Below are 24,316 nucleotides of genomic sequence, written 5' to 3' on the forward strand. Positions count from 1 at the left end.
AAAAGTACACAATGTCCTTTTAATATTTAATTAATGAGATCACTTTACAGGTTTTAGTTTAAAGGTAACCATAGCACAAATGCATCTATTATTAACTGCAGAAGGCAGCGGCTTCTTGGGAACCCTCTTTAGTTTAATATGAGAACCCCTGTCAGCAGAAAACAGCGCTGATATTGTTGTTAAGTGTGACAGACTGGAGAGTGCAATGGGCACCACGCTGGAACAATGCAAGCTGCTGATTTCCATGGAGGAGGCGATGTTCAAGGGCGAGGCCAAGGCGGACGGCGAGCGGCTGCTGAGGAAGGTTCGGTTCCGCGTGGCGTCCTCGCACAGCGGGCGGGTGCTGAAGGAGGTGTACGCCGACGGCGAGGCCGCCGACTCGCTGGACTCCGAGTACGCCAGCAGCTCCGAGACCGACCAGACCAGCCGGCTGAGCGAGGTGGACGGGCAGCACAACGGGCACGCGGGGTCGGAGTGCGATGAGAATGACAATGAGCAGGACGACTTGCTCATTCTGGTCAGAGCCACTAAAGAGAAGGGGTTTGGTACAAAGCGAGTCAACATCCTCAGCAAAAATGGCACAGTCAGGGGAGTCAAGCATAAAGTCAGCGCTGGTCAAGCCCTTTTTGACAATTTGGCAAAAGTATTTCAGGTAGGTGGTGCAGATCTGCTGGCTGTAAGCTGTCTCTCTGTCCCTTTTAACTCCACACATTATTATTCCCTTTGTTCAGCCTGCTGTCATTTAAGATTTCTCAATATTCTGTCTCGTTCCCATTGCTATCTACTTGCACAAGAGGGGCTCATTGGTCCTTCTAGTATCAAACAGCTCCACACTCCATATTGGCTGTGAACTTTGCTTTTCAAAATTGATCTTATATTTGCTGAGTATAAATATGTATGTTGTAATTCCCATGTCTGGATGAGGAAAGAAATGTGCCAAAGGATTCAACTGGGGCTCTGCTGGAGATCTGTACAGGTCTCCTGTACAGGGACGTGTCATGTTTCCTCTCCTATTATATTAATTCTAATGAGGTTACGATGTTATCTACTGTCCCCTACATGTAAATATGTATACTTGTAAATTCCATTCTGTTTAATCTGCAGAGTAGATCAAAGTAGGTGCAGGGTGGCAGCAATGACAGTTTTCCCACATGAAAATTTCAGGGGAATGAAATCTTAGTAAGAGGTCTCTTTTATTAATGTCTGTTTTCTATCTATTTTGTAGAAGGAGCGGAATATCTGTATTTGAAACAGTATATGCCACACTAATGCCTTAGTCAGAGAAACACAGGCCTTCAGAAAAATCAAGTAAAAGTTCTAAAATATTTATCTCATATATATAATTTATCTGTATATGCTATTCAAGCCTTTCAATCATTAATATTCACACAGACAGCAACAAATGTGCAACCAGACTCTTTCTGAAGTTCTTAAAACCCAGAATGATGCTTTTCAATTAAATTATCCTGTGATGGTTTCAGGGCATTACTTTGAAACTTTTTATGCAGTTTTAAATCATGGGGAATTTGATTTTAATAATGATTCTTTTTGCATTTTGAAATTACTTTGAAATGAGGTAATTTCATATTACATTAATAAATGACAATAGATTAACATTCTCTTGCTTCTGGATAGGAATTTATCCTCTATGTCGTAGCTAAAACAGTCTTTCTGTCAATATGAATGTTCCTGAAGAAGTTGATGTTTCAGAGAAGAATTTCCTGTTCATTTTCATTCTTTACATCACATCACATAGCACTCAAGTAGTTTGCTTTCTTTCAAGCTACTCTTGGAAGACTTTGTCTTTAATTCCTTATTCTGATAAAATTTGTAACAAACTGATTTTTTAAAGTAGATTTGAATTAGTAAGTATTAACTGAGGCATGTTTGGGTTCTTCTCCAACTTCAATTCCATTGTTCCATGCTATTTCACTACACAGAGTACCCAATTTCACCCCACTAGCCTAATTTCCTTCTAAAAGCTCTCTTCTACTACATCAGTAGCACTAAGAAATTTGAATAAGCAAAATAAAGAGACCCATTTGAAGACATATGTACCTTAATTAGTGTCCCTGCCTTATTGCTTTTTCTATCCCCAGTTTTAGGTTGGAAGTTCTTCAGGAAAGGCCCATGGACTGAGATCAATGTACTTTGATTGTAAGGCTTCTTGTATTCCTAGCAGAGTTAATGGTAGGACCACTGCTATTTCCATGAAGTGTTTTGCCAGAAGAAAGGAGGCATATGCATCTTATATATAACTTCAGAAAAGTAGATGTTTCCACGTCTGCCACAGAATTCCTTAATTAAAACCTGTAAAATAATGACTGGTTTAAAAGGTGGTAAAGATTTTTTAATTGACAATATCATACTGTGGAAGAAAGGGGAAAAATTAAATAATCAGATGAAAACAGTTTTTCATACGGCATGTAACTCCAATGAAGAACTCTGCTACAGGCATTGCAAAGTCCAAAAGAAAAGGTTTTCAAAGTGGATGAGGAAAATATATGTGGAACTGAGAAACTTCTTCCTAGGCAAATCTAGATGAGTGATGTTCAGAAAAAATTGTATATACTTACATTAAGACATATATTCGGCAATACAGAGAATAGAATGATTTGAGGTTTCTACACAAATTCAGATTTCCCCAGAGGTAAAGCCCTAAGTTAAGTGAAAAATAATGATGGTTTGCAAATCTTTTATGTCATACTCTGAGCCAATTGTGTATGCCACATGCTGAGCACAGAGGAGAGCAAAACACAAAGGTTAGCTTTGAGATGGATTTGAAACTGCTTGATCATAATGTGAAGTATGATTGAAATCCATCCAATTACAAATGAAATAATGGCCTTTAGAATGAGATTAGAGGATGATTTCTAGTTTTCTGTAAGCATGTTCCAGACAATTAATTGAGCTGTAATACCAGTTAGAGAACAACAAGAGTTCTTCTTTCGAAGGCTAAGTAAGATAGAAAGATGTCTTTGTTAGCAGGTACAGCACAAAATCTCTCGATCTGGGCATTTTTCCGAGTTACCCTCTTGATTATGTAAGGTCATCTCCAGTTACATGTTTCTCTTAGATAAGCAGCAGCAAATGTATAACAACAGTTAAGAGAGTGCTCCTCCCTGAGGAGAGTCCATCTCTGCCCCTTGGATGATTCAACAGGAGGAACTCTATGACTTGAATACATTGTACATTTCTCAGTGTTAGTGTCAAGTCAGGATTTTTAATCTCAGAGTATGCACATGAACTCTTGACCATCCTGTATTCTAAGTACTGATGTATTCTTGTATGCAAATGCTTCTTATTTAGTATTTATTATATCACTGTCTTACTAAAATGTGCATGTAAGAAGCCAAATATTGAGTGTGTGTGAGTGTCCTGAGATCCTGAAACTAGGGGGTGGCTTTTTTCTGCAATATCAGCATTCTGATTCTTCAGATTATCTGCAAACTCCTTTAATATACAATTTCCCCAAATCTCCTAGAGGCTCCCTCTGATAGAGGAGAGATCCTTTAAAGCAAATCACTTTGTTCAGATGTTCTAGGGATAAGCAGGGATTCATTAACTGGGCTTCATTATGTTGTGCAGTCAAGACCTTTCATTTTCTCTGTTCAAATACCTGTGCTAAAAGCGCTTGTGTATTTTAATGTTCTATGGAAATATTTGGATTTGTGAATATTTTTTTCACACTTTCTTACTACAGCCTTTCTACAGAATTGGTTCAGACACTTTCTTCCCACAACAAACTTATCGGAAAGAAATCACACCTTCTGGAGCTTTTTTAGATTTTAAGAGAGTGATGTAAGGCAGGAAATATTTTTAGATGAAAAGGTCTTTTTGGTCGTTGTTGCTGTATGATTCAAGCCTGGTCTGAGAATGTATATCTAGATGTGTGTCCCCTGCTACATCTTCCCACAGTCAGTCACCCAGCACTTCCCTCACCCGTTCAATCTGTGACCTCTCATTTCCACTGTTCTCTGAGAAGCTGAGTCCTTCACATTACTCTGTCTGAGGACTGTGACCCCAGATGAGAGCTGCTCCAGTGCTGTGACAGTGAAAGGTCTCCCTCTAGGTCACCCTTGCACACCACCGCATCCCCAGGTGAAGCTGCTGCCAGGTGAGTGGGGGCCAGCACAGCCATGGGGAAGGAATGTGGGATGGAGCAGGACACATCCAGGGGTTTCCTCAGCTTCAAGGCAGAACATTCCGGGGAGGAAAGGTGGGGAGCAGACTAGCTCTATTGATGCTTCAGGACAGCATGGTTTCCATGGCAACACCTCCAGCCTTTTCTTCCCTGGGGTGGATGCCACAAACAGGCTGTTGACATGGCAACCACATCCTGGCAGGGTGAGGGAGTGGTGGCTGGGGTGGTGATGGCTGTTAACATAACAACCACTCCGGGTCGGGAAGGGGGAAGGGAGGTCACTGTGGTCATCTGTGGCAGGCAGGGACAGTCACATGTGTCACCCAGCCTCCACCAGCACCTAACCTGGGCCTGGGGATAGCCTCCCACAGGGCTGGAAATGCAGGCGGCAGACATCTGGGAGCGGTTTATTTGTGAGTAACACACACTGCTGAGAATCCTGAAAAGCAGGAGGGAGCTGGAGCTCCCACTCTCTCTGTTCATGCACCTCCTTGGTATAAATTTTCTCCTGCTGAGACTCTAAAGCTGACAGCATTGGCAGCTGTGAAGCTGGGGACATGACTTGCCAATTGTGTCAGAAGCATAAGCCCCTTCTCTGCATATCTGAAGTAATTGTGGTTTTATGTCAGTATACTACCAAAAATTCCGTATTCTAATATTTTAATATTGTTTAAATGCAAATGGTTATGAATAGTTCCTGTAACTTTCTGTAAAAAGCAGTAGAGAAAGTTATTTTTTCCTTGAAATAAATATAATTCTCTAATATTTATGACTAAGCCATTCCTATGGCTATGGCCAAGTCTCATAGAGCAAAAATCCTTGGGTTATCTCATATATTACTATATGTTATATAATCATATATTATTAGGTAGTGCAATGATCATTTTATGCCAAACTGGCATCCCAATGTGCAATGGAGCTCAGCCAAAGGTTTTACACAGGTCCCTCCTCATTTTCCGTGTTTCAGCATGGGTATTTTTCCTCCAATCCCATACTTACACACTCCAGTGGCCTTCCAGCCTCCTCTGAAAGGTCAGGTTCTGCTAAATTAGCCACAGAACTCATTCTCAGGCAGAGCTTCCTGATGTCTCTTGCAAAAAGGCAGGTCTGGTTAACAAACCTGATGAATGCCTTGGTGAGCATTGCATCAGAGAGGACATGGGTGAGGAGTCACACATAACACACACAGTCTTTGCAAAATTCCCAAGCACAGCTCCTCAGGTAGAGCTCACATGTAAGGTTGTCACATGCAAGTCACTATTCAGCCTGATGAAGAATGAGCTTATTAATGTTTAGAGAGAAAGGTGGGAAAGAATAAAGAATCACGTGGAATTTTGTTAAGAGGAGAGCTTTTGGGGTGGTTAAGAGCACGTTCATCTTTCTTTACTTGCAGGTGACCTGGAAAAGTGAATATACAGCAGGACATGCAGAGCTTACAAACTGATAGGGCTAGCTAATGCCACAGACAAAATAAAGTGAAGTACAGCAAAAAAACCAACCATCTTCCAAAGAAGTCAGAGGCTGCAAAGTGATGTTAAGGAAAGGTTTTTGTGTAGTAGTACAAGCAAAGGTTTTTAGGGTCGGTGGCATGTTGTATACCACTGTTGTATATCTCTGGAGCATATATCACTTCAATCCCCAAAAGTCTGGGGAGACAAGAAAGAGAGATCTGCACTTTCATTGGAGAAGTCTTGATAAGACTTGAAGAGGCTTCTCTTGATAAAGAGTATTCACTTTCTTGCTGATCAGCTGATGATCAGTGCTGAGACTCCAGAAATCACTGAATTACTTGAATTCAAAATCCTCTTCTAGGACTGGGCAAAGATTGTAAAAACTCTCCTGATCTTTGCCTTCATATTCTCCTCCATACACACTGCTCTGACTCCCAAAAGGACATAGCTTACAAAAGAAAGCAATGGATTGCTTGTAAAGAGCATTTGATGTAGTAATATCCCTTATATGGATAGAGATAAATACCAGTGAGATGCAGTATCTGAGCTACAAACTTCCAGTGTATTTTTCTAGTGTTATTAAGTCTGGAAAACTAATTATTGATCAGTCTTGCACTGAAATTCACTGGAGAACAGGAAAAATTGTAATAACATGGAGGATCAAGTGACTATGAAAAGCAGGTTTTTGTGTTTTACAGAAAATTCAGAGTTAGAAGGAAAACTAGATCACTACTGGAATGGGCATAGAGTTGCTTCACCACTTGCTTTGTAGCCTCAGAAGAGCTTTGATCTGTGCCCACACTGCATTGGACAGTGACTCTGCTGATGCTGTTAATCATGTTCTAGTGGTTTCCAGAGTGGATGTCTGAACAGACACACTGAATCAAAAACGGAGATGGTCAGGTCTGTGAGCTTTTAACTGGAACCTGGATTTGGTCAGTACTTAAGATATTGGTTTTATTATTCACATGTTGGAGAAATCAGTTGTAAAGCGCTGAGGTCAGACAGGTCTATTACTAGACTATTCAGGACATTTTAGGACTTGCTCCTGTTGGACTTGAAATACATATTTGACATATACTTGATAGGATCTGTAAATAGATTTTTAACTATCTAAACCTCTGAAAGTGATATATAAGTTTTGAATTAAAAAAGACTCGGCAGTCTCATTTTCAGAAAGCGTAGATATGGGATGTCTTAGCTTCTCAATACACTGAACATTGGGTGGCTTACTAACAAAACTGTGGTTATAGATATCACTTTTTAAAGACTGAATCAATAATTGAATAAAAAAATTATAGGCTTTACTGCTGGCAGTCTGACCAGCATGTACTGGACATATGTCTAACGCTCCAGTGCAATGCATGGCCTCAAAATTATTCTTGCCCTGATTAGTCTTGATCCTTGTAAAGGATCCATAAATGCTGGCCTTGTCCCTCGCATGGGAAAGAGCATAGCAAAGAAGGAGTGGTGTTACTGCAGTAAATATGTATATGCAGAATATGTAGTACTAGAATTAATCACGACTTTAGGTATAGATTCAAAAAACTCACAGGCCTCTGAGGAAGGACTTAGACATCAAGCTCAAAAATTAAGATTCTCCAAATCTCATTTGGTGCCACCAAGCCTCAGAGGCACCAAGAGCCAGCCTTCCTTCCTTCCTTCCTTCCTTCCTTCCTTCCTTCCTTCCTTCCTTCCTTCCTTCCTTCCTTCCTTCCTTCCTTCCTTCCTTCCTTCCTTCCTTCCTTCCTTCCTTCCTTCCTTCCTTCCTTCCTTCCTTCCTTCCTTCCTTCCTTCCTTCCTTCCTTCCTTCCTTCCTTCCTTCCTTCCTTCCTTCCTTCCTTCCTTCCTTCCTTCCTTCCTTCCTTCCTTCCTTCCTTCCTTCCTTCCTTCCTTCCTTCCTTCCTTCCTTCCTTCCTTCCTTCCTTCCTTCCTTCCTTCCTTCCTTCCTTCCTTCCTTCCTTCCTTCCTTCCTTCCTTCCTTCCTTCCTTCCTTCCTTCCTTCCTTCCTTCCTTCCTTCCTTCCTTCCTTCCTTCCTTCCTTCCTTCCTTCCTTCCTTCCTTCCTTCCTTCCTTCCTTCCTTCCTTCCTTCCTTCCTTCCTTCCTTCCTTCCTTCCTTCCTTCCTTCCTTCCTTCCTTCCTTCCTTCCTTCCTTCCTTCCTTCCTTCCTTCCTTCCTTCCTTCCTTCCTTCCTTCCTTCCTTCCTCCCTCCCTCCCTCCCTCCCTCCCTCCCTCCCTCCCTCCCTCCCTCCCTCCCTTCCCTCCCTCCCTCCCTTCCTTCCTCCCTTCCCTCCCTGCCTTCCTTCCTTCCTTCCTCCCCTCCCTCCCTCTTTTAAGCACAATGGTGCTCACAGTGTTCCAGAAAAGAGATATCCTAAAAAAACTTGTAGCTTGTGACTTGCTTGTTAGGAAAAAGAGATAGAGAGGAGACAGAGGACAGAATCGGTATTCAGGCCATGACAGATTGCAAATAATCATGTTCTGCTGGCTTGTTTCATGCTGTCTCTTTAAATCTAAAAATAGATTTGCTTTCTTTTTGAAAGAATGAATGCAACTGCCAAATGGAAGAAAAGGCTTCCTGGTTGTACTAAATGGGATTCCTAAGTCATATTGGCCTCAGGAAATTTTCTGAGCTGAAAATAGTCATAAAAGGAAACAGTATTAGTAGGAAATGCCATATATGATTTCCAGACTCCTACTTTTAATTATCAGTCTGGTAGATGACCTGGAGTACCAGACGAGCACTGGGTCTGATCTTATGTACTGCTCTGGGACTCTTGCATAATGTCCCTTTGTGGGACTGCTCAATAAGGTGCTCAGCCTTTGAATTAACAGGGAAAATACTTCATCTTACTTCAAACTAACTTGAAAAAGGGTCATGTTACACAAACAGCCTATCAAAAATATCTTAGGTTCTAGCACAGAAATTTTTTCTACTTATTCTTAGAGTAGGTTTTTTTTTTCCTGAATTGGCCTCTTACAACAGAGATGAAAAAGATTAACTGATTAGTCTTAATCATTAATTAGTAGCAATAACTCTTGTCTTTTGCTATCTGTGAAGCTCAGCTTTATAGCTCAGCAGGAAAATAAGGAGAAAATGTGTTTTGAAGCATTCCTATAACTAAGACTGTTAAGAAAATTTGGGGTTATTCGCTTTTCTTTGACATGGAACAACAGGCTGCCTGCTAGTTCATTGACCCTGAACTTTGCATGCCTTCAACACAGCAAATACATTTTGTAGAACACATAAAGATGAAATAAATTACCTATGTGCTTATTTCCTAGCCTCATACTTGGTCATTAACCCTTAATTTTGTGTACAAATAAATTAATCTGCAACCAAATATTTCGGAGTTCTCACACTTAAGTGTCTTAGGTTAAGGTAATCTTTTACTTATAACTTTACAAACATGGAAGCAAATATTTGGCTACATTGGGCCAATTTGTCATCAAAGTGCGCTGCTGTGCAATTGCAAAAATATGGCAATAATGAAAATAAAAACCAATAATGAAGATAAAATCCCTTTATTAAAACTTTAAAAAAATTCTAGCAAGTTAAGTGCATTAAAAACCCATTATTTAGTTTACAGATCTCAAAACTATTTCAGTTGTGAACTAGGATTTGCAAATACACTAAGCTAGAAAATATAAATGTATATGTGCCACAGGTAATTTGTTGCTAGACTATTCCAGTCTGTCTACAGCTTGCTGTGATATTCATCTACTCAGGTTGGATATTTATCTACAGTTTATTACATACTGCACCAAAACAAGGTACATGGTTAACAGTTTGACAGAAAGAAATGGTCAAAAAGACAATTTTTTTTCTTGGCTTGAACTTTAGCCTGTAACTAATGTTTTGTGGCATCATAATTTTGTAGCTGAAATATAATAAAACATTCTTTAGAATGGAATTTGCAACCAGAGGGAAAAGGGTATGGCTTTCATGCATGAAAATCTTTCTAATTGCTGCAACATCCATTGCAAGGTAGTACAAAACATTTAAATGAAACCTCAATAAATTTTTCCAAAGCTTGTAAGAGGAATAATAGATAGGACAGCATCCCCAGCCTGTTGATTTTGAAAAGAAGGTGTAAAGTTGCATCTCCCCATCCAAACAGGCAATCTTGTGGTTTTGCTTGATGCAGTGGTTGTATTGTGGAAAAGCTGCCACAGCATGACTCTTTATAGCCTCCATCAGAGAAAGCAACAGAAATGGTCACAGATGAGCACCGGAGTCACTGAGGTAGAGACTCATTTCACGCATGGCAAGAAAGAAGACAGAAAAACCATCATTCATTGCTAGTACAGATTGTGGAAAGCATTTTAACAACCTTAGTTCCATTTTGCTTTGGAACTTTGTCTAGGGACATCATCTATCAATGTCAGACGAGCATGTCTTCTGTACTGCAGTAAAACCACAAGGACTCATTCTACTTCCATTTCTCAAAAAGAAATATAAAAAGTCCTTCTGGCCAATATTTGCACACATTTATAACACCATGCAGTGTTATGAACAGCACTGACAAATCAGCCAATGCTGATACAAAGGCAAAGAACAATTGCTTTGGAATTCACCCTTGTTCTGAATACTACTGATTGCTAATTGCCTAAAAAGCTTTAAAACGATTAGAAATTTTAAGGGGACATACATTGTTATTTAAGATAATTTCTCCTTGAAAATTCTGTAACACAGAAGGAACTTAGTCTCTAAAGGACTTACTGCTTTTTAAAGAAAATGCAATATTTTCCTGCCCAGCCGCTCATGTCTTGCTGTTTGTTTACTAGCTCCAAATGCAAAGCACTTTCCCTCTGAGCCCTGCAGGCAACTCTGAAACATTGTTGTTCAAGTGGAGAATGTCCTAAGAGGCAGACTGGTAGACACAGTGAAAAATGAGAGCATAATTTTTGTTAAGCATTATTCCTTAAATTCTTTAAGCATTATTGCTTCCTTCCACCTGTCACATTATACCTTGAGAGCTTTTCTTTCCAGGTGTTGGCTGATGAGGTCTCTGGCGAGAGCCCACCTGCAGTGCTGCATGCAGCTTGGGGATCCTCAGCTCAGGAGGGAAATTGACCTGTTAGAGCAAGTCCAGAGGAGGGCAACCAAGTTGATCAGACTCTCTTATGAGGAAAGGTCGAGAGAATTGACTTTGTTCAGCCCAGAAAAGAGATGGCTTTGGAGTAATCTAATTGTGGACTTCCTGTACCTGAAGGGAGCTTAGAGAAAAGATGGGGAAGACTCGTTACAGGAGCACGTAGTGACAGACAAGGGGGAATGGAATTCTTCAAATTCAAAGACAGTAGGTTTAGATATGTTAGGAAAAGATTATTTACTATAGGAGTAGTGAGACATTAGAGCAGCTTGCCCAGGGAAGTTGTGGATGCCTGTCCCCTGGAAGTGTTCAAGGCCAGTTTGGATGAGTCTCTGAGTTACCTGGTCTAATTGAAAGTATCCTGCCAATGGACTCCATGATTCTATGATGCTTTCAATCAGATTCACTCATGCAGTTGGTAAATCTGGTTGTTCTTTCAAATCCCACAATGATTCAAAAATATAAGCACTTACTCAGACCCTTCAAGTTCAAACTGTCATAAAGATTTCAAAAGCTCCATTTCTAAAAGGCTTCTTCAGGAAATAGATTATTTTAATCTAACTGGAAGATATTGCCATGACAGCTGTTGTTCTATCTGCTGGGTGGTCAAGCCTTTTGCAAACCTGTCTGCTTGGTGGATGATATAATTTTGCATCCTCTTGTGGAAGATTGTGGGGTGGAAGGACACTTCCACTGGCCAATATTTACAGCTGAATGCAGATAATTTATGCTACAGTTTGGTTGGGTTTTTTTTTTTTTTTTGGCTGCTCCTGACTGAGTCAGGTGGTTTCATCATCAGCTACTCCAGCAGCTCTTGGGAACAGACAAAAAGTGAGGGCTAGAGGTTTCAAAACAGGAGAGCAGTCTAGTGAAATTTCTGATCTGTTTTTTTGTGCAGTCTCAACTGTCATTTTGGAAGAAGGTTATTCAGCTGGCAGAAATGCAATCAAGTATGGAGTTTCATGTTTGAAGACATGATATGAAATTAGAATAAATGTTATTGATTTTTCTTGCTGCACGGTATTAAATGATTATCTGTGCAAAGAAGCTATTGTAATGTTATTCCAAAAGAAAAGCAGACAGATGATTCAATAATCTCAGCTTCTTCATTTGTAGTCTTATTCCTGGAACAGAGCACATTTAACTCTATGACATGATACAGATTCTAGCCCCACTGTAAGAACATTATTATATGAAAAGTATTATTCTATGAATATTTTATTTAAAAAATAAACACCTCTGAGCAAAATCCTGAATCAGACTAGAACATAAAGCTGCTTACATTGGCCTTGGTAAAAGATTAGTCCAGCTGCAGATGTGATATATACAGAATAACTAACTTGGTAGTTCTTTTGCCCAACAGGTTTAGGAGCTGGTATAAAGCATGCAACCTAGTGCATTCTGATTTTCAGACATTATACCTATATGGTTAAAAACCAAAAGAAAACAAAAGATTACACCTTAGAGTCTTTCCAGCAATGAAGTCTATAATTCTGCTTCATGAAGCTGTCTTGTATTTTGCTTATTAAGAACTGGTGGATGAGTCATCTGTCCCCTTTCATACATCAGGCCAGCAGCCACAGTACAGGCTATTCTAGGGCAGAGCTGGTTTACGTACGCTGTCGAGGAGTTGTATCTGCATAAAAATCTTGAGCATTCTACCTTTTCTGAAAATCTATTGCTTAAAAAAGGAAATGAAGCACTTAAAGTGTGCAATGTAGACAGATCTTTAATTTTAAAAATGGATATTGAGTATATAAGTAATAATTAACTACTCAGGGTTTGAAGATGAAGGTACCACATTTCTAGGTATTATTAAGTAATGAGATAGCTGAGAGCATAGTTCCAATTAGGTTAAGTAATATAGTGGGGAAACAAGGTCGTTCATCACTCAGTGCTGGTGCAGGACAAAGGAGTGCTATAACTGCAATACACCCCAATCTCAGTGATTGGGCTCTCTGAGAGCTAAGGATTGAATCAGCACTTTGGTGCACTAATCACACCATAACTTTGATCTCTGCCTCCTTCAAAGACCGATGCAGAATTCATTACCAGTTGCAGAGGGCTTTGTGACCCCAGGTGAAACAATGCTCCATGTCCACCTGAGAAATGGGTGTTCTTTTCCTTAACTTTAGTGCAGTGCAAATGACAGCTCCAACCTTTACACAACAGCCTTTTTTTATCTCCACCCACTTGGGTAATATTTTCAGCTAGATTTCAAGTTGTATAAAGTGTCAGGAAAGAAAAAGTACATAATATGTCAGGTGTTTGGAACTGAAAACTGAGAGGGAGAGTGGTTTCCCTGATTTGCTCACCATTCCCTGGGAGTTTCAGGATTTTAGTGCATCGCATTTCACCTTCTGTTTATAGGAATACAGCAAAAGGTATAATAAATTTTGACAGAAACTTTGTTGTCTGCTGAACATGAAAACTCCAGGGTGTATCCCAAATCAAAACCAGGATTTGTTTAACCCTTTCCACTTATTTTATTCCTTAGGAAAGTGAATTGTGATGAATGATAGCAATTTCTGAATTTTCTCTGCTGATGATTGCAATTGAGAATTGCAATCACTTTATTTCGTTTATGCTATTACCTTCTTCAGTTGTTTTTGAGTGAACAGTTCTGTTATATATGACAGATTGAATCCAAGCTGTAATTAATCCATGAGAATCTGAAACATTTTTCAATTAAAATGCAGTATATTTTTGACTGAACTAAGTGTGACTGATTAGGGCTTTCCTGAATACCAGTTTTTACTTGCTGATTCTCTCTAGCACTAGGAAAATCACCAATTGCAACAGTGCTGCAAATGTAAAGAAGTAATGGACTATTGTCTTGTTTCCTAAGATAGTCTGATATACTGAAAATAAATATTGGGAAAACAGACCCACTTACCACACAAAGCATAGCTGACCCAAAAAGGCAGAGCCATGTAATATCATGAGCAGGATCTTACCAGCTAACCGTTTCATTCTCTACTCAGAAATATGATGAATGGCATTGGTAAGAAGCTCAACAGACTAGAATACAGTTTTCATAGATCTCCAATGCCTGTTAATTAACCAAACGAACTGAAATTTGGGAATTATAAAGGAGATCACCACATGCATTAACTGCACCTGGCAATGTTTGAATGTAGAATGAGTCAGAGATCCCTGTGTGCATGTGCTACTATTATGTTATTATTAGCATTTATCAGTTTCTACAGCAGTCTAAGTCTGTTTTAGAAAGAATGAGTGGGGAATTAGTGAAAGAGAGGAGCAAAGAGAAAGAGGGAAGGGATAGAAATCATCTTGTTTTTAAACTTCATCTGCCTGCCAGAAAACACTGTACAGGGTATTCCAAAGCTACTTCCAAGTTAAAAATAAATGGGCCAGAGCAGACATTGCATTTTTCCTGACAGCCATTTGCTGCTGATGACACAAGTCTGTTTCTCTGCATTATGAAATGTTCTACTGAGCGAAGCAGCAGTGCTTACAGCCAGATGGGTCAGGGCTCACAAACCAGGACTCACTCAGAGCCATGCTGTTTGCTGACTTTTCCATGTGATCTGAGATACCAAACACTTTCATTTTTATCTGTCTATCCTCAGCAAGTCCTGTTCTAGTTCACTTCTGACTAAAGCTATCCTTACTTACAGAATGTTCTCAAAGAGGACATGATGTGGCCAGTGATTGTCCCCAAATACACAACATTGGTTCAAACACCTAGAACAATGTGATAAATAACAGGAAAAGGAAAAGCTGCTCATGACAGGAGAAAATAGGATTTGAGCTCTACAACCGCTGTTTCAGGCAAATGTATTGTGTTTCTTTTTTTAACAATTCAAGGTGTCATCTTGGGAAAAGGTACATAAGTAAACAGCAGAATTACCACCAAAGTCTGACTCTGTAGTAGGATTAAACATTCCCTCCCAAGAGAAGTAAACATATTTGAAAAACCTTACTCATATTGTTAGAGAGAAAGCCCCAGAGTAACTTAAAATGTCAACTGACAGAACGGAAAATAACTATGCCACAAAAATAACTAGCCATTTATTCAAATATTTCATACATACATCCAAATATAAGAAAGTCTATAGGCATTAAAAGGTCCTTTTTGGTTAAGCGACCAAATTCTAAGTACCAAACAGAGCAATTTCAAGTGGACCTACATGTTCCCTCCTTCTGTTTCCAACGCCCCTTGTTTTGAGTAGAACCAGAAAACAGAAAGGCCCAGAAGAAAAAAAAAGGCAAAAATTGAACAATGTTTTTTAAACTAGAGAAAAAGTTCCATTTTATCAAAGTTCAATTTTCATTTCACTCTGTATTTATTCCTGTTGCTAGTGATAAAAGATAGAAGTGAAATAAACACTGATCAGCTGCTGAATAATAATTATTTTCATACTCCTACACATAACTGTTATCACCAGGTGGTAACTCATAACTGTTAAGTAGTAGGAAATTAAACGATGTAATCTAGGACAAATCTTCCAAGAGCAGGGACTTATTCTCAGATTTCTGGGACTGTGGTTTTTTTAGGATTGTGTAATTAATACTAACATTCTTCTCATGACCCATCTGGGATGCATTGTTTCAGTTCTCTGGTCCTCCCCACTATTTACAGGCACAGCTTCAGGTAGGCAGATGTGATGCAGCTCAAGGCATACATTTTTAATTTACTGATAGCAGCATTTCCTTAGGTGACATTCTGTAGACTTTTTTCCCCCTCTTTTACATTAATTAGTTTCTGTTTGCAAGGTACAGTGAAATATAAATGACCCTCCAGTTTGCCTGTTCTCTAACTATGTGTTGTCTGTTAGTAGACACAGAAAACATATAGGAATGATAAATTGTGAATGATTTTCACTTTCACATTTAGTTTGACATCCCAATTTCCAGCCATTTTAAAATGCCTGTATCTTACAATGTCTGAGGCACATTGCATAAACTGTTATGCTGCTGTTCTGTGAGCAAAGTCTTCAGTAAACTGTCTCCAGATAAACAGCTGAAAATAGTCAAAGTGGAAATTCAGCTCTTTCCTTGTCCTTTCTCATTGATGTAAAAAGTCATAAACCCTCCCTGGGATAATTTAAAAGCTGGATTCCCTTAGTTTTTCGTGGATCAGACAGGTTACTATAGCCAAAATGAGTCCAATATGTAATGAAAATTCAAGCCAAAATTTAGTCCTAAATAAGCATATCTCCAAATGCTCTCAGGATTCATGCAACAACATAATGTTTGTGTAGACATCAAAACTGTGTGCAATCCTCTCACAACATTAGCCTTATCTGCCAGAAATAATGTTCTTCTTGCAGCAGAGGGAATTTTCAGTTTGACCACTGATATGCAATGTTTCACAGCAGGTTTCTTTGGACTGGGCGTGAATCTTATTGCAAATTATTTACACATAATCATGTACTTCACAACTTTTGTGAATTTTGATGATTTTTAAAGGAATTAACTTACATCAAGCAGTACAGGAGAAGAGATAGAAAATGATGATGAGTGGATATTGGGATTTAATGGGTAAAACACCATAGGTTATTGCTGGTGGAAGCAAAGATCCTCCCCGCCCCTCCCCTTGTTATTCTGTAGATATACTGAAAAGATAAAGCTAACCAAGAGCCAGAACTAGTAGAAACCAAGGTCAGGGCAAATGATGCTGGCTGGGTTGTAGCTACTGAGTTAAAGTAATTAATTTTCAGAAAATCTCAAGTGGTAATTACACAAGGTCTGTGACTGTGAATACAGGGAATTGGCTGGAGGGAAATAAAATGGGAACACTGATATTGTAGAGGGAATTCAGGAGATAAATGCTTGTGGAGAAAACTGCATTGCCTGTGAGATGCAGGAGAAAGCTCTCTGGTGTCCGCATTCATAGACATATCTTGGAGGGAAATGGAAGAGCTATGATTCCAGGTTTAGAAATATTGTTTTGGAGCCTGAAAATCTGATGTATTGGCTGTGGAGAGACTAAAATAATTTTAAGTGCTTTGTATTCTCATTTTTAAGATGATTAGGTTCATGTGTTCAATTGGATTCAGAGAATTCCTCAACAAACCTACCAGAGAGGGAAGCCATACTTTGAATTCAACACATTTCAGAGATAAACTGCAACTAACTCAATGTGCCAGAAGGGCAGAGTTCATCTGAAATGTTGGCATTGTACATGCTCCATGGCAATGCACAGTGATGATCTTCATACAAAAGGGCGAGGTATTTGTGACACTTTCAGTGAGTATAGCTGTCCAGAAACCAGGAAAGTGTGCTCACCATAAATGCACCAGGTTCCATCTGGGGACATCTTTCTGCTCAGTGGTGTGAGACCTCTGCTGGGCTTCTGTCCCATTTTGGTTGATTCATTACATGCTCAGCCCTACTGAAACATTGCAAGGAGGTGCCATCGGCTTCTGAGCTGGCACCTTGGAAAGCAGCTCCCAGCCACCCCTGCAGCCCACCTGAGCACAGGTTTGTAATTTTGACCTCATGTAAATCTCATTAAAAGGTAAAGGCCTTGCTTAAATCAGTTCTTTAATAGCTGTCTGAAACCTCAATTGTGGCAGTGAAGTATTCTGTGTTGAGAGAATGAAGACAAAAGTGAGAGGCAGCAGAAAAAAGAGTTTCGCATCCTGGCAGTGTAAGAGGAAATAAAATCACTCCTGGAGTCCTGGCAAAATTGGGTGTTCATTTAAAAACTTATTTTAAAATTAATCACTTTGACATGGAAGAGAGATGAAGAGCAATCAGGCTTTCTGGGGGAAAGGAAGAATCTGCAATCTGCAATCTGGTCAGATCTTTCAAGTAAGATCTTTCAAGATCTTTTTTCTTTCTAAAAGGGATGAGGGAAACATGAGTTTTCAATTACAACTTGAATTCAGAAGTTTTGGCAAAGACAGATGAATGGGAGTACATAAGAGGTTATTTTAACGCTGTACTTCAACCACGCTTGCTGGTGACCAACACTGAGTTTAAGTCTTTTGTTCATTCTTTTGATTACAGCTTCAAAATACCTATATTTTAACTGCATCTTATGGTGAATTATCTTTGTAACGTTTTTTAGCTAAATGAACAAACCTTAGTGTAATTTCACCAGAAATTCAGTTCTGATCTCAAGGTAATTTGAATTTTTGCCAAATTTGTGCTGTTTTTACCATTTAATATTACTGAATTTCACTTTTTATCTGTACCTGACTGGCACAGTCTAGTTCTTAAGAGGCGGTAATAACATTTAATACGCACTTCCAATCAGCATTTATTTTATGCAGTCAAAGACCCAAGAAGCTAATCAGAAGGGTGATATATCCAATACACTGTTACACAATTGTGCAGAAGTATGGGTTTCAATTTCCTGATCCAATGATTACATCAAACAAAGAAAAAATGTTTATATTGCCACACAGATTGCTCAGCTGAAAGCCATTTATCAAACATAGCAGATAATCAAACATCAGGAACACTAGCATATAAATCTCCTACTAGCACTGCACCTCGGGAAAACAAATGTTCCCGTGGTTGGATGCCAGGTTACAGAACACTACAATCAGCATTGTAGTATAGAGTAGGCACAGAAGTGAAATGTGGCATAAGCCAATGCCAAAGAAAGTTCATTTTTAGGACAGGTGTTTAATGGAGTTTACAAAATGTGGAATCACAGAATCATAGAATGGTTTGCATTGGAAGTGACCTTAAAGATTATCTAGTTCCAACTCCCTTGCCATGGGCAGGGATGCCACTTGCTGGACGAGGTTGCCCCGAGTCCCATATTGACCACTCCTCTGGGCAATGTCATGTTTTATATAGGTCAAGGTAGATATTAAGCACATTATATATACAGCCATGACAAGCAAAAAGTACTTATCAGAAACAGCAGCATTTTCCCACTGAAAAACTGAGCTTGTTTTGCTGGAAATAAAAAGTTTTATGGTCTAGTGTTGTTTCCTGTCTCAAAGGAGCCATTTTGAAAATATTGTATTTATAAGTAAAGTAATCCCAGCACCTTGTCTCTTGTATAGCAAATCATGTTACTCCTAAATAAACTGATGAGGAAAGCAGAAGGCAATATAAGAACAGGTTGTTTGATCAACAGCATCAGAGCAACAACTAACTTTACTCTCTCCTTTCCTGATGAGTTTGTTTCAGAGATGACAAAATTTCGGTTACTAAACTAATGGGTGAAAAAACAAGGCCAGAATGTGCCTTGGCCCTCTCACTGAAGGCTGAGAAACACTCAAGCTCTCAGTGAAAATGAAGATCAATGTCAGAAAAAGCAAATGTACTTCTCATGTGGCCTGAGCCCATTTTATTCACCTGACAAGAAACCACTGTATTTGGTAAAATGCATCCACTAACCCCCATGGAACTTTATCCAGGTGAATAGTCACTAATTTGTACTCAAAGAATTGTGCTTCAAGAGATAGAAACTAATTTTATGAAGTATGCCTCCAGTCAACCCTCTTAATGACAAATACATTTTTTTTGCCTAGTGCATTCTAGGAAATACTGCTGTTTCACTCACTTTATTTAGTGAATGTCTTGTGAAAGACAGAGCATTCTCTCTGTCACATTTACAAGGCTGAATCTTGTTTACCAATTACAACTGGTTAAAGGCCTTGAAATGTATTGTTGTGTATTGTTAGCCAAACAAATAGATATAAAATAATCATCCCAGAGTAATTTTTTCCATAGCTTGCAATGATTGATAAACTCAAAGGAACCAAAGAAATGGGACAACACCCAATTCTTGATTTGAAGTGCAACTTATTCAAGGAAATATTTGGCTACAGAGACGTATTTTGTAGGAGAAATCATAATGAGGCTGAAAGGTTGTGTATGAGGTTTCAGTTGTCTATTTCGGTGTGAGATCCCACAGCACACTTTGAAAATGAAATGAAACATTATCATATGCCTTGCTGAAACTTGGCTTAGATATTTTCTGACTGCTGCCTTAATGTTGCACTGGGAGGTTCCTGCTGTAAATGGCAAGGAATTCAACCTGTCTGTCTCAGAAAATGATTGTACATTATTTTAGCATGGCGATTGTGATGGTTGATGGAAATTTTCTGAAATAATTTTCTTGTGTTAAAGCTGTTAAGAAAATTGTACTATGCTGGATTTTGTGTTGAATTTTCATGATGTGAAAGTCATAAAGATGTAGTGGTAGGATTATGGGGAATAACTTCCAACAAAAGGAGAGCAGGTCTGGATTAGATATTAGGAAGAAATTCTTACTTTTGGCGGTGGTGAAAAGATTGCCCACGAAAGTTGTGGCTGCCCCATCCCTGGAAATGTTCAAGGCCAGGCTGGGTGCGGCCTTGAGGGACCTGGTTCAGTGGAAGGTGTCCCTGCCCATAATATGGGGGTAGACTTTGAGGTCTACTTCCAACCCAAACCATTTTATGATTCTGTGATTTTCTTTGGTAGTGGAAATTTCAAGGTTATTGGCAGTCCATCTTTTTACAGGCAAAAAGACTACGTGTTGGACCATGTGGCTGGCACTGATATTGTATTGATACTTGTTTGGCGCTCCATAGTGTTGTGTTTTGCTTGGTGCCTTTATAAGGCTAATGTGAGGGGAAGAGGACACTAGTAAATTGAATCAAGCAGCTCTCTGCAACAATTAAGGGATATTCAAATAATGGTACCAGCTCAGCTATCACTTCTCTTAGCCTGTTCCCTACGCAGGAGGCTCTACCTGAAGGGGCTTCATACAAATGTCACAGGACAGTCTGGGTGCACCTTGTCTGGCTTCTGCTGAATACAGGAATGCTTCAAAGAACTGCACAATGGGAAAGGAGATTGTTGGACCCTCCTTGTTTTGGTTTCTAATGTCTCATGTAAACTGCTGAGAACTAAACTATTTTCAGCTCCTGCCTCTTCCCCTTCAATCTTCATAAGGAGTGTCCTTGCAGAGCAAAGAAATGCTTCTTCTCTCGTACCAGCCAGAGGAACATTCCAAGGGTCTTCCCAGAGGCTCTCTCTTTTTATTATTTGCGAAGAATTTCTTGGAGATGTCAAATTGGCAAATATGAGGTGAGAGAGAAATAAGGACTGAGCAAGCAAAAGGGAAACATGCATTCTATTACAGCATTTCTTCCCAGGAGAAGTGCAGACTAGTTTAGAGTTAATCACAGATTTGCTTCTGCTTTTCAAATTTTTCATTTTGCCCTATCATATGCTGAATGGCATAAGTACATTAACAAGAAAATACTGATAGAACTTTCAGCACTTGATAAATAAAATACGATTAGACATGGACAGATAGTGATCTTCTTTCAACTAACTTGAATATATTTTTCATTTATTTGAAATATTTTTTGCCCTGGCTGATTTCACAGCATTGCTGCGCCCTGCTGAGCAGGAGCTGCTCTTACCCCAGAGTCAGAGCTAGATGTGCATCACACAGAGTGACTCTGGAGGCTGCAGGGCAGAGGCAGTAGGGTCTAGCAGAGCCCATGAGCCCCGGGGAGATAACCTGCTCCCTTATCAGAGCTCAGGTCACCTGGGAGCAGGCTGTAACCTGGCTGTGAAGGTGTGCTGGCTCAGCAGCAGGAAGGACACTGAGGGTGAGCTCAGCTGTGGTCTCTGCACCTTCTGAGCCTGCCCACAGCTGGAGCACTACAAAGAGCAGGGAGGGGCCAGGTCATGCCCTGTACTCCTTTGCTGTGGTATTTTAAGTATTTTTTCTGCTTTGAAATGAAAACACTTTGATATCCCTTGAAAAGAAGCCTGTACTGAAGATGTGTGGGAAAGCCTGCAGTAGCAGGAAAAGGGAAATTATGTTATATTGTACTATTTGAGGAATAGGAAAGGTAACAGCACACATCCACATAATGTCAGAGAATGGAAAGACTTGGTTTTTCATATTTTAGTATACTGCCAAGTGATTTTAGGATAAAAGGAACAGTAGAAATACCTTCCTCTGACATCCCTAACATTGATGTACAGTCTGAAAAGTACAAATGAATTACAAACATATATATGCTATACCAATATCTGAGGTATAATTGCATTCTGAATCTATTTTACACTACAGTTGAACAATTTTGAGGATGTCAACCTTCAGGAGGTAAAACTGTGCTATTTTACAATCAGCAGAATATGTTGGGTTTGTAGATAAGAGAGACAAGAATAGCCCAGGCGTCAGAAGATTAAAGAATTTATGTTGTTGCTGTATCACAGCTCTTCCCTGTAACTATGCCCAGCTCCTCAGAGCTATGAAATGCAAGCAGGAACAAAAGAGATGTTTCTTGTCCTGTGTTACAACAGGCAGAGGAGCCTGGGCTCCTGTACAGCTTTTGGAGATATATTTCTGGGGCTGGTGTTTGTGTGTGAGGCGAGTTACAGCACACAGCCCAGCAAAAGCCACACAAGTATTTGTGTTATTTTAAAAGCTGAGAAAAGCAGTGACCTTGGCCCTTTTTTTTGAGAAAGCAAAGCTAGGATCTGTTTGGGAATGTCCCAGACACTTTAGCTACCTTGTTTAGGAGTGCAGATCTTGATGGCCTCACCTGTAAATTGGTCTCCATGGACCTTCCCATGAGTCATGAGGAGGGATACTGGTGATATCATTCCACTGCCCTGAGGGGTGAAAGGTGGCAAGTCCTACAGTTTATAGTCCCCTTAACTGCCAAAACTGCATAAGGAAAAGTACAGTGTTACTTTAAGAAAAGGCCAGTACATGCTTTCACTTGAGTGCTTGAGTGCTGGGTTGCAGAAATCAGACTTCATTCTATCACACTTTTGTAATATGATGAATTTAATAAAGTTCTGAATTTTACCAAATATTGATGCAGTGCTGGGTCCTTGAAGGCAATGTAAACAGGACTGCAGTCTTAAAGCATTGAAGTACTTAAGAGACAGTGTAGATTCAAATTTACATGTGCACTCTGCTTTGCTGTGTGAGAGCCCATAAAGGGTTGGACTGCGAACAGTGAAGTGGAAGGGAGTGTGGTTTCATATGAAGAATTCACACCTTGGCTGGGGACTGCTTGCAACAGCTTCAGGATGTGCAAACAGATCTTGCCAAAGAAAAACATTTTACTTTGGCAGATGAAGTCTGTGTGTTGCAAGAGGTCGTCTGACCAGCAAATCAATTTTTCCAGAAAAAAATGGCATTAAAACTTTAATTTGAACTAGGAAACCAACAAACAGAATGGACAGATTCACAACACCATTAGCATTGTTCTGTGTGGTTATGATGGCAAATATTGTGGTTTTTGCTTGAACATAGACCTTCAATCTTCAGCTATCTCATTCAAATATTGCATGTTTTCATATAAGCAATGACTTGATGAAAAGTATGTTTTTCATAAAATGCTGTACATTTTTGAAAACATGTATGTTCTCACAGATTATCGTGTAGAAAAAACTTGAAACATTTTGGTCATAGCTTTTGACTTTCAAATTATCTTTCAGAATAACTAGTAACTACTAACTACTTTTAGTATATATTTTAGAAGTCTTTTAAACTGCAAAAGCTAGTAAAAGCTTTTAAATATTTCAGAAATTAAATGCTTAAATTTTGGTGCTTTTTTCCTGCAGAACTTCTTCAACAAGAAACTCATAGCTCATTTTCTTCCCTTCTTTTTCTGAGTGTAAAATAAAACCAGAAAGTTCAAACCAGATTGTGATCAGTTTATTGTTGAATCACAATTCTTCTTGCCACTCTGTTATTGATACAAATTCAAGCTATAAATGATGTAATGCCAATTATGAAGTAAGCAGCTTAATTCAAAGTTTTTAGATGTGCAACCATACATACAAAATATGCATGTGTGTATATTTATGTATAACCAGTTTTCTTCTGCTCAACATTTTTGTTGGCTCATGAGTGTTGCATTTACTCACTGAAGCATCTCTGGCACAGGGTTTGTAATGTGCTCTAGATTCCTGCCTCAGCCTACTTAGTGAAGCAGATCCTTCTGCCAGTCTGATAGTATCTAATTACAGAGCCAAGGGGTGCATAATTCAGCAGAACTCTCTGAGATGTTGAAAGATGATATTGTGAGACAGAGAAGGGTATATCAGCCCTTGATTTAGGTCACACAAGCAATTCAGTACTGCATAAATAACATGTTGAGTGTTATACCTGAACATAGTAAAAACCTTTAAAAATGTCATATATGATAAAGCATTTCAGCTTGTATTGAGTACAAAGTACTATAATTTTTTTTCATTTATTATTTTGTTTTTTAAAATAATCAAATGTAAATTTGTGGGTGATGCTTCTATTGAAATTAATGATCTATGTATGTAGCTATTCTTTTCAACAGATGGGGTTAAAACAAATTTATATTTTCTTTGTAGAGAGAGGATTAAAAAAATGGAATGATTACTTTGGTAGTGTTGCTCTCATGGCTTTCATTTGCAACCAAATAAAAATGAGGCTAACATCACGAGTACAGTATTCTTCTCACTGATGGACTTGCCTCTTTAGTTGTTTACAGACATGGTCATATACAAAGGTTTTCAAAAAACAAATTTCACCACTGTTCTAGGAGCAATCACTTTATGCCCCAAGGGATACAGTGGTTCTTACACTGCAAGCAGAAAAGCCTTGGCTTGGACCACTAATAGCTATTAGTCATGCTGCAAAAATATCCATGTTAAGGGTTTTGGTCCAAAGATAAAAAAACACTCAAAG

The 24,316-nt window shown here is 39.2% G+C and overlaps 1 protein-coding gene across 1 annotated transcript in view; it reads left to right on the forward strand.

Moving 5' to 3' along the window:
• The first annotated feature begins 205 nt into the window (after positions 1–205).
• GRXCR1 (glutaredoxin and cysteine rich domain containing 1) overlaps positions 206–24,316 on the forward strand; it is a 38,965-nt gene continuing 14,854 nt past the window's right edge. Inside the window, exon 1 of the mRNA XM_059471280.1 lies at positions 206–652. Within this exon, the coding sequence (XP_059327263.1) occupies positions 206–652 (447 nt within the window). The remainder of the gene's footprint in view (positions 653–24,316) is intronic.

The sequence above is a fragment of the Ammospiza nelsoni genome, chromosome 4 (genome assembly GCF_027579445.1).
Source record: "Ammospiza nelsoni isolate bAmmNel1 chromosome 4, bAmmNel1.pri, whole genome shotgun sequence".
NCBI classification, from domain to species: Eukaryota; Metazoa; Chordata; class Aves; order Passeriformes; family Passerellidae; genus Ammospiza; species Ammospiza nelsoni.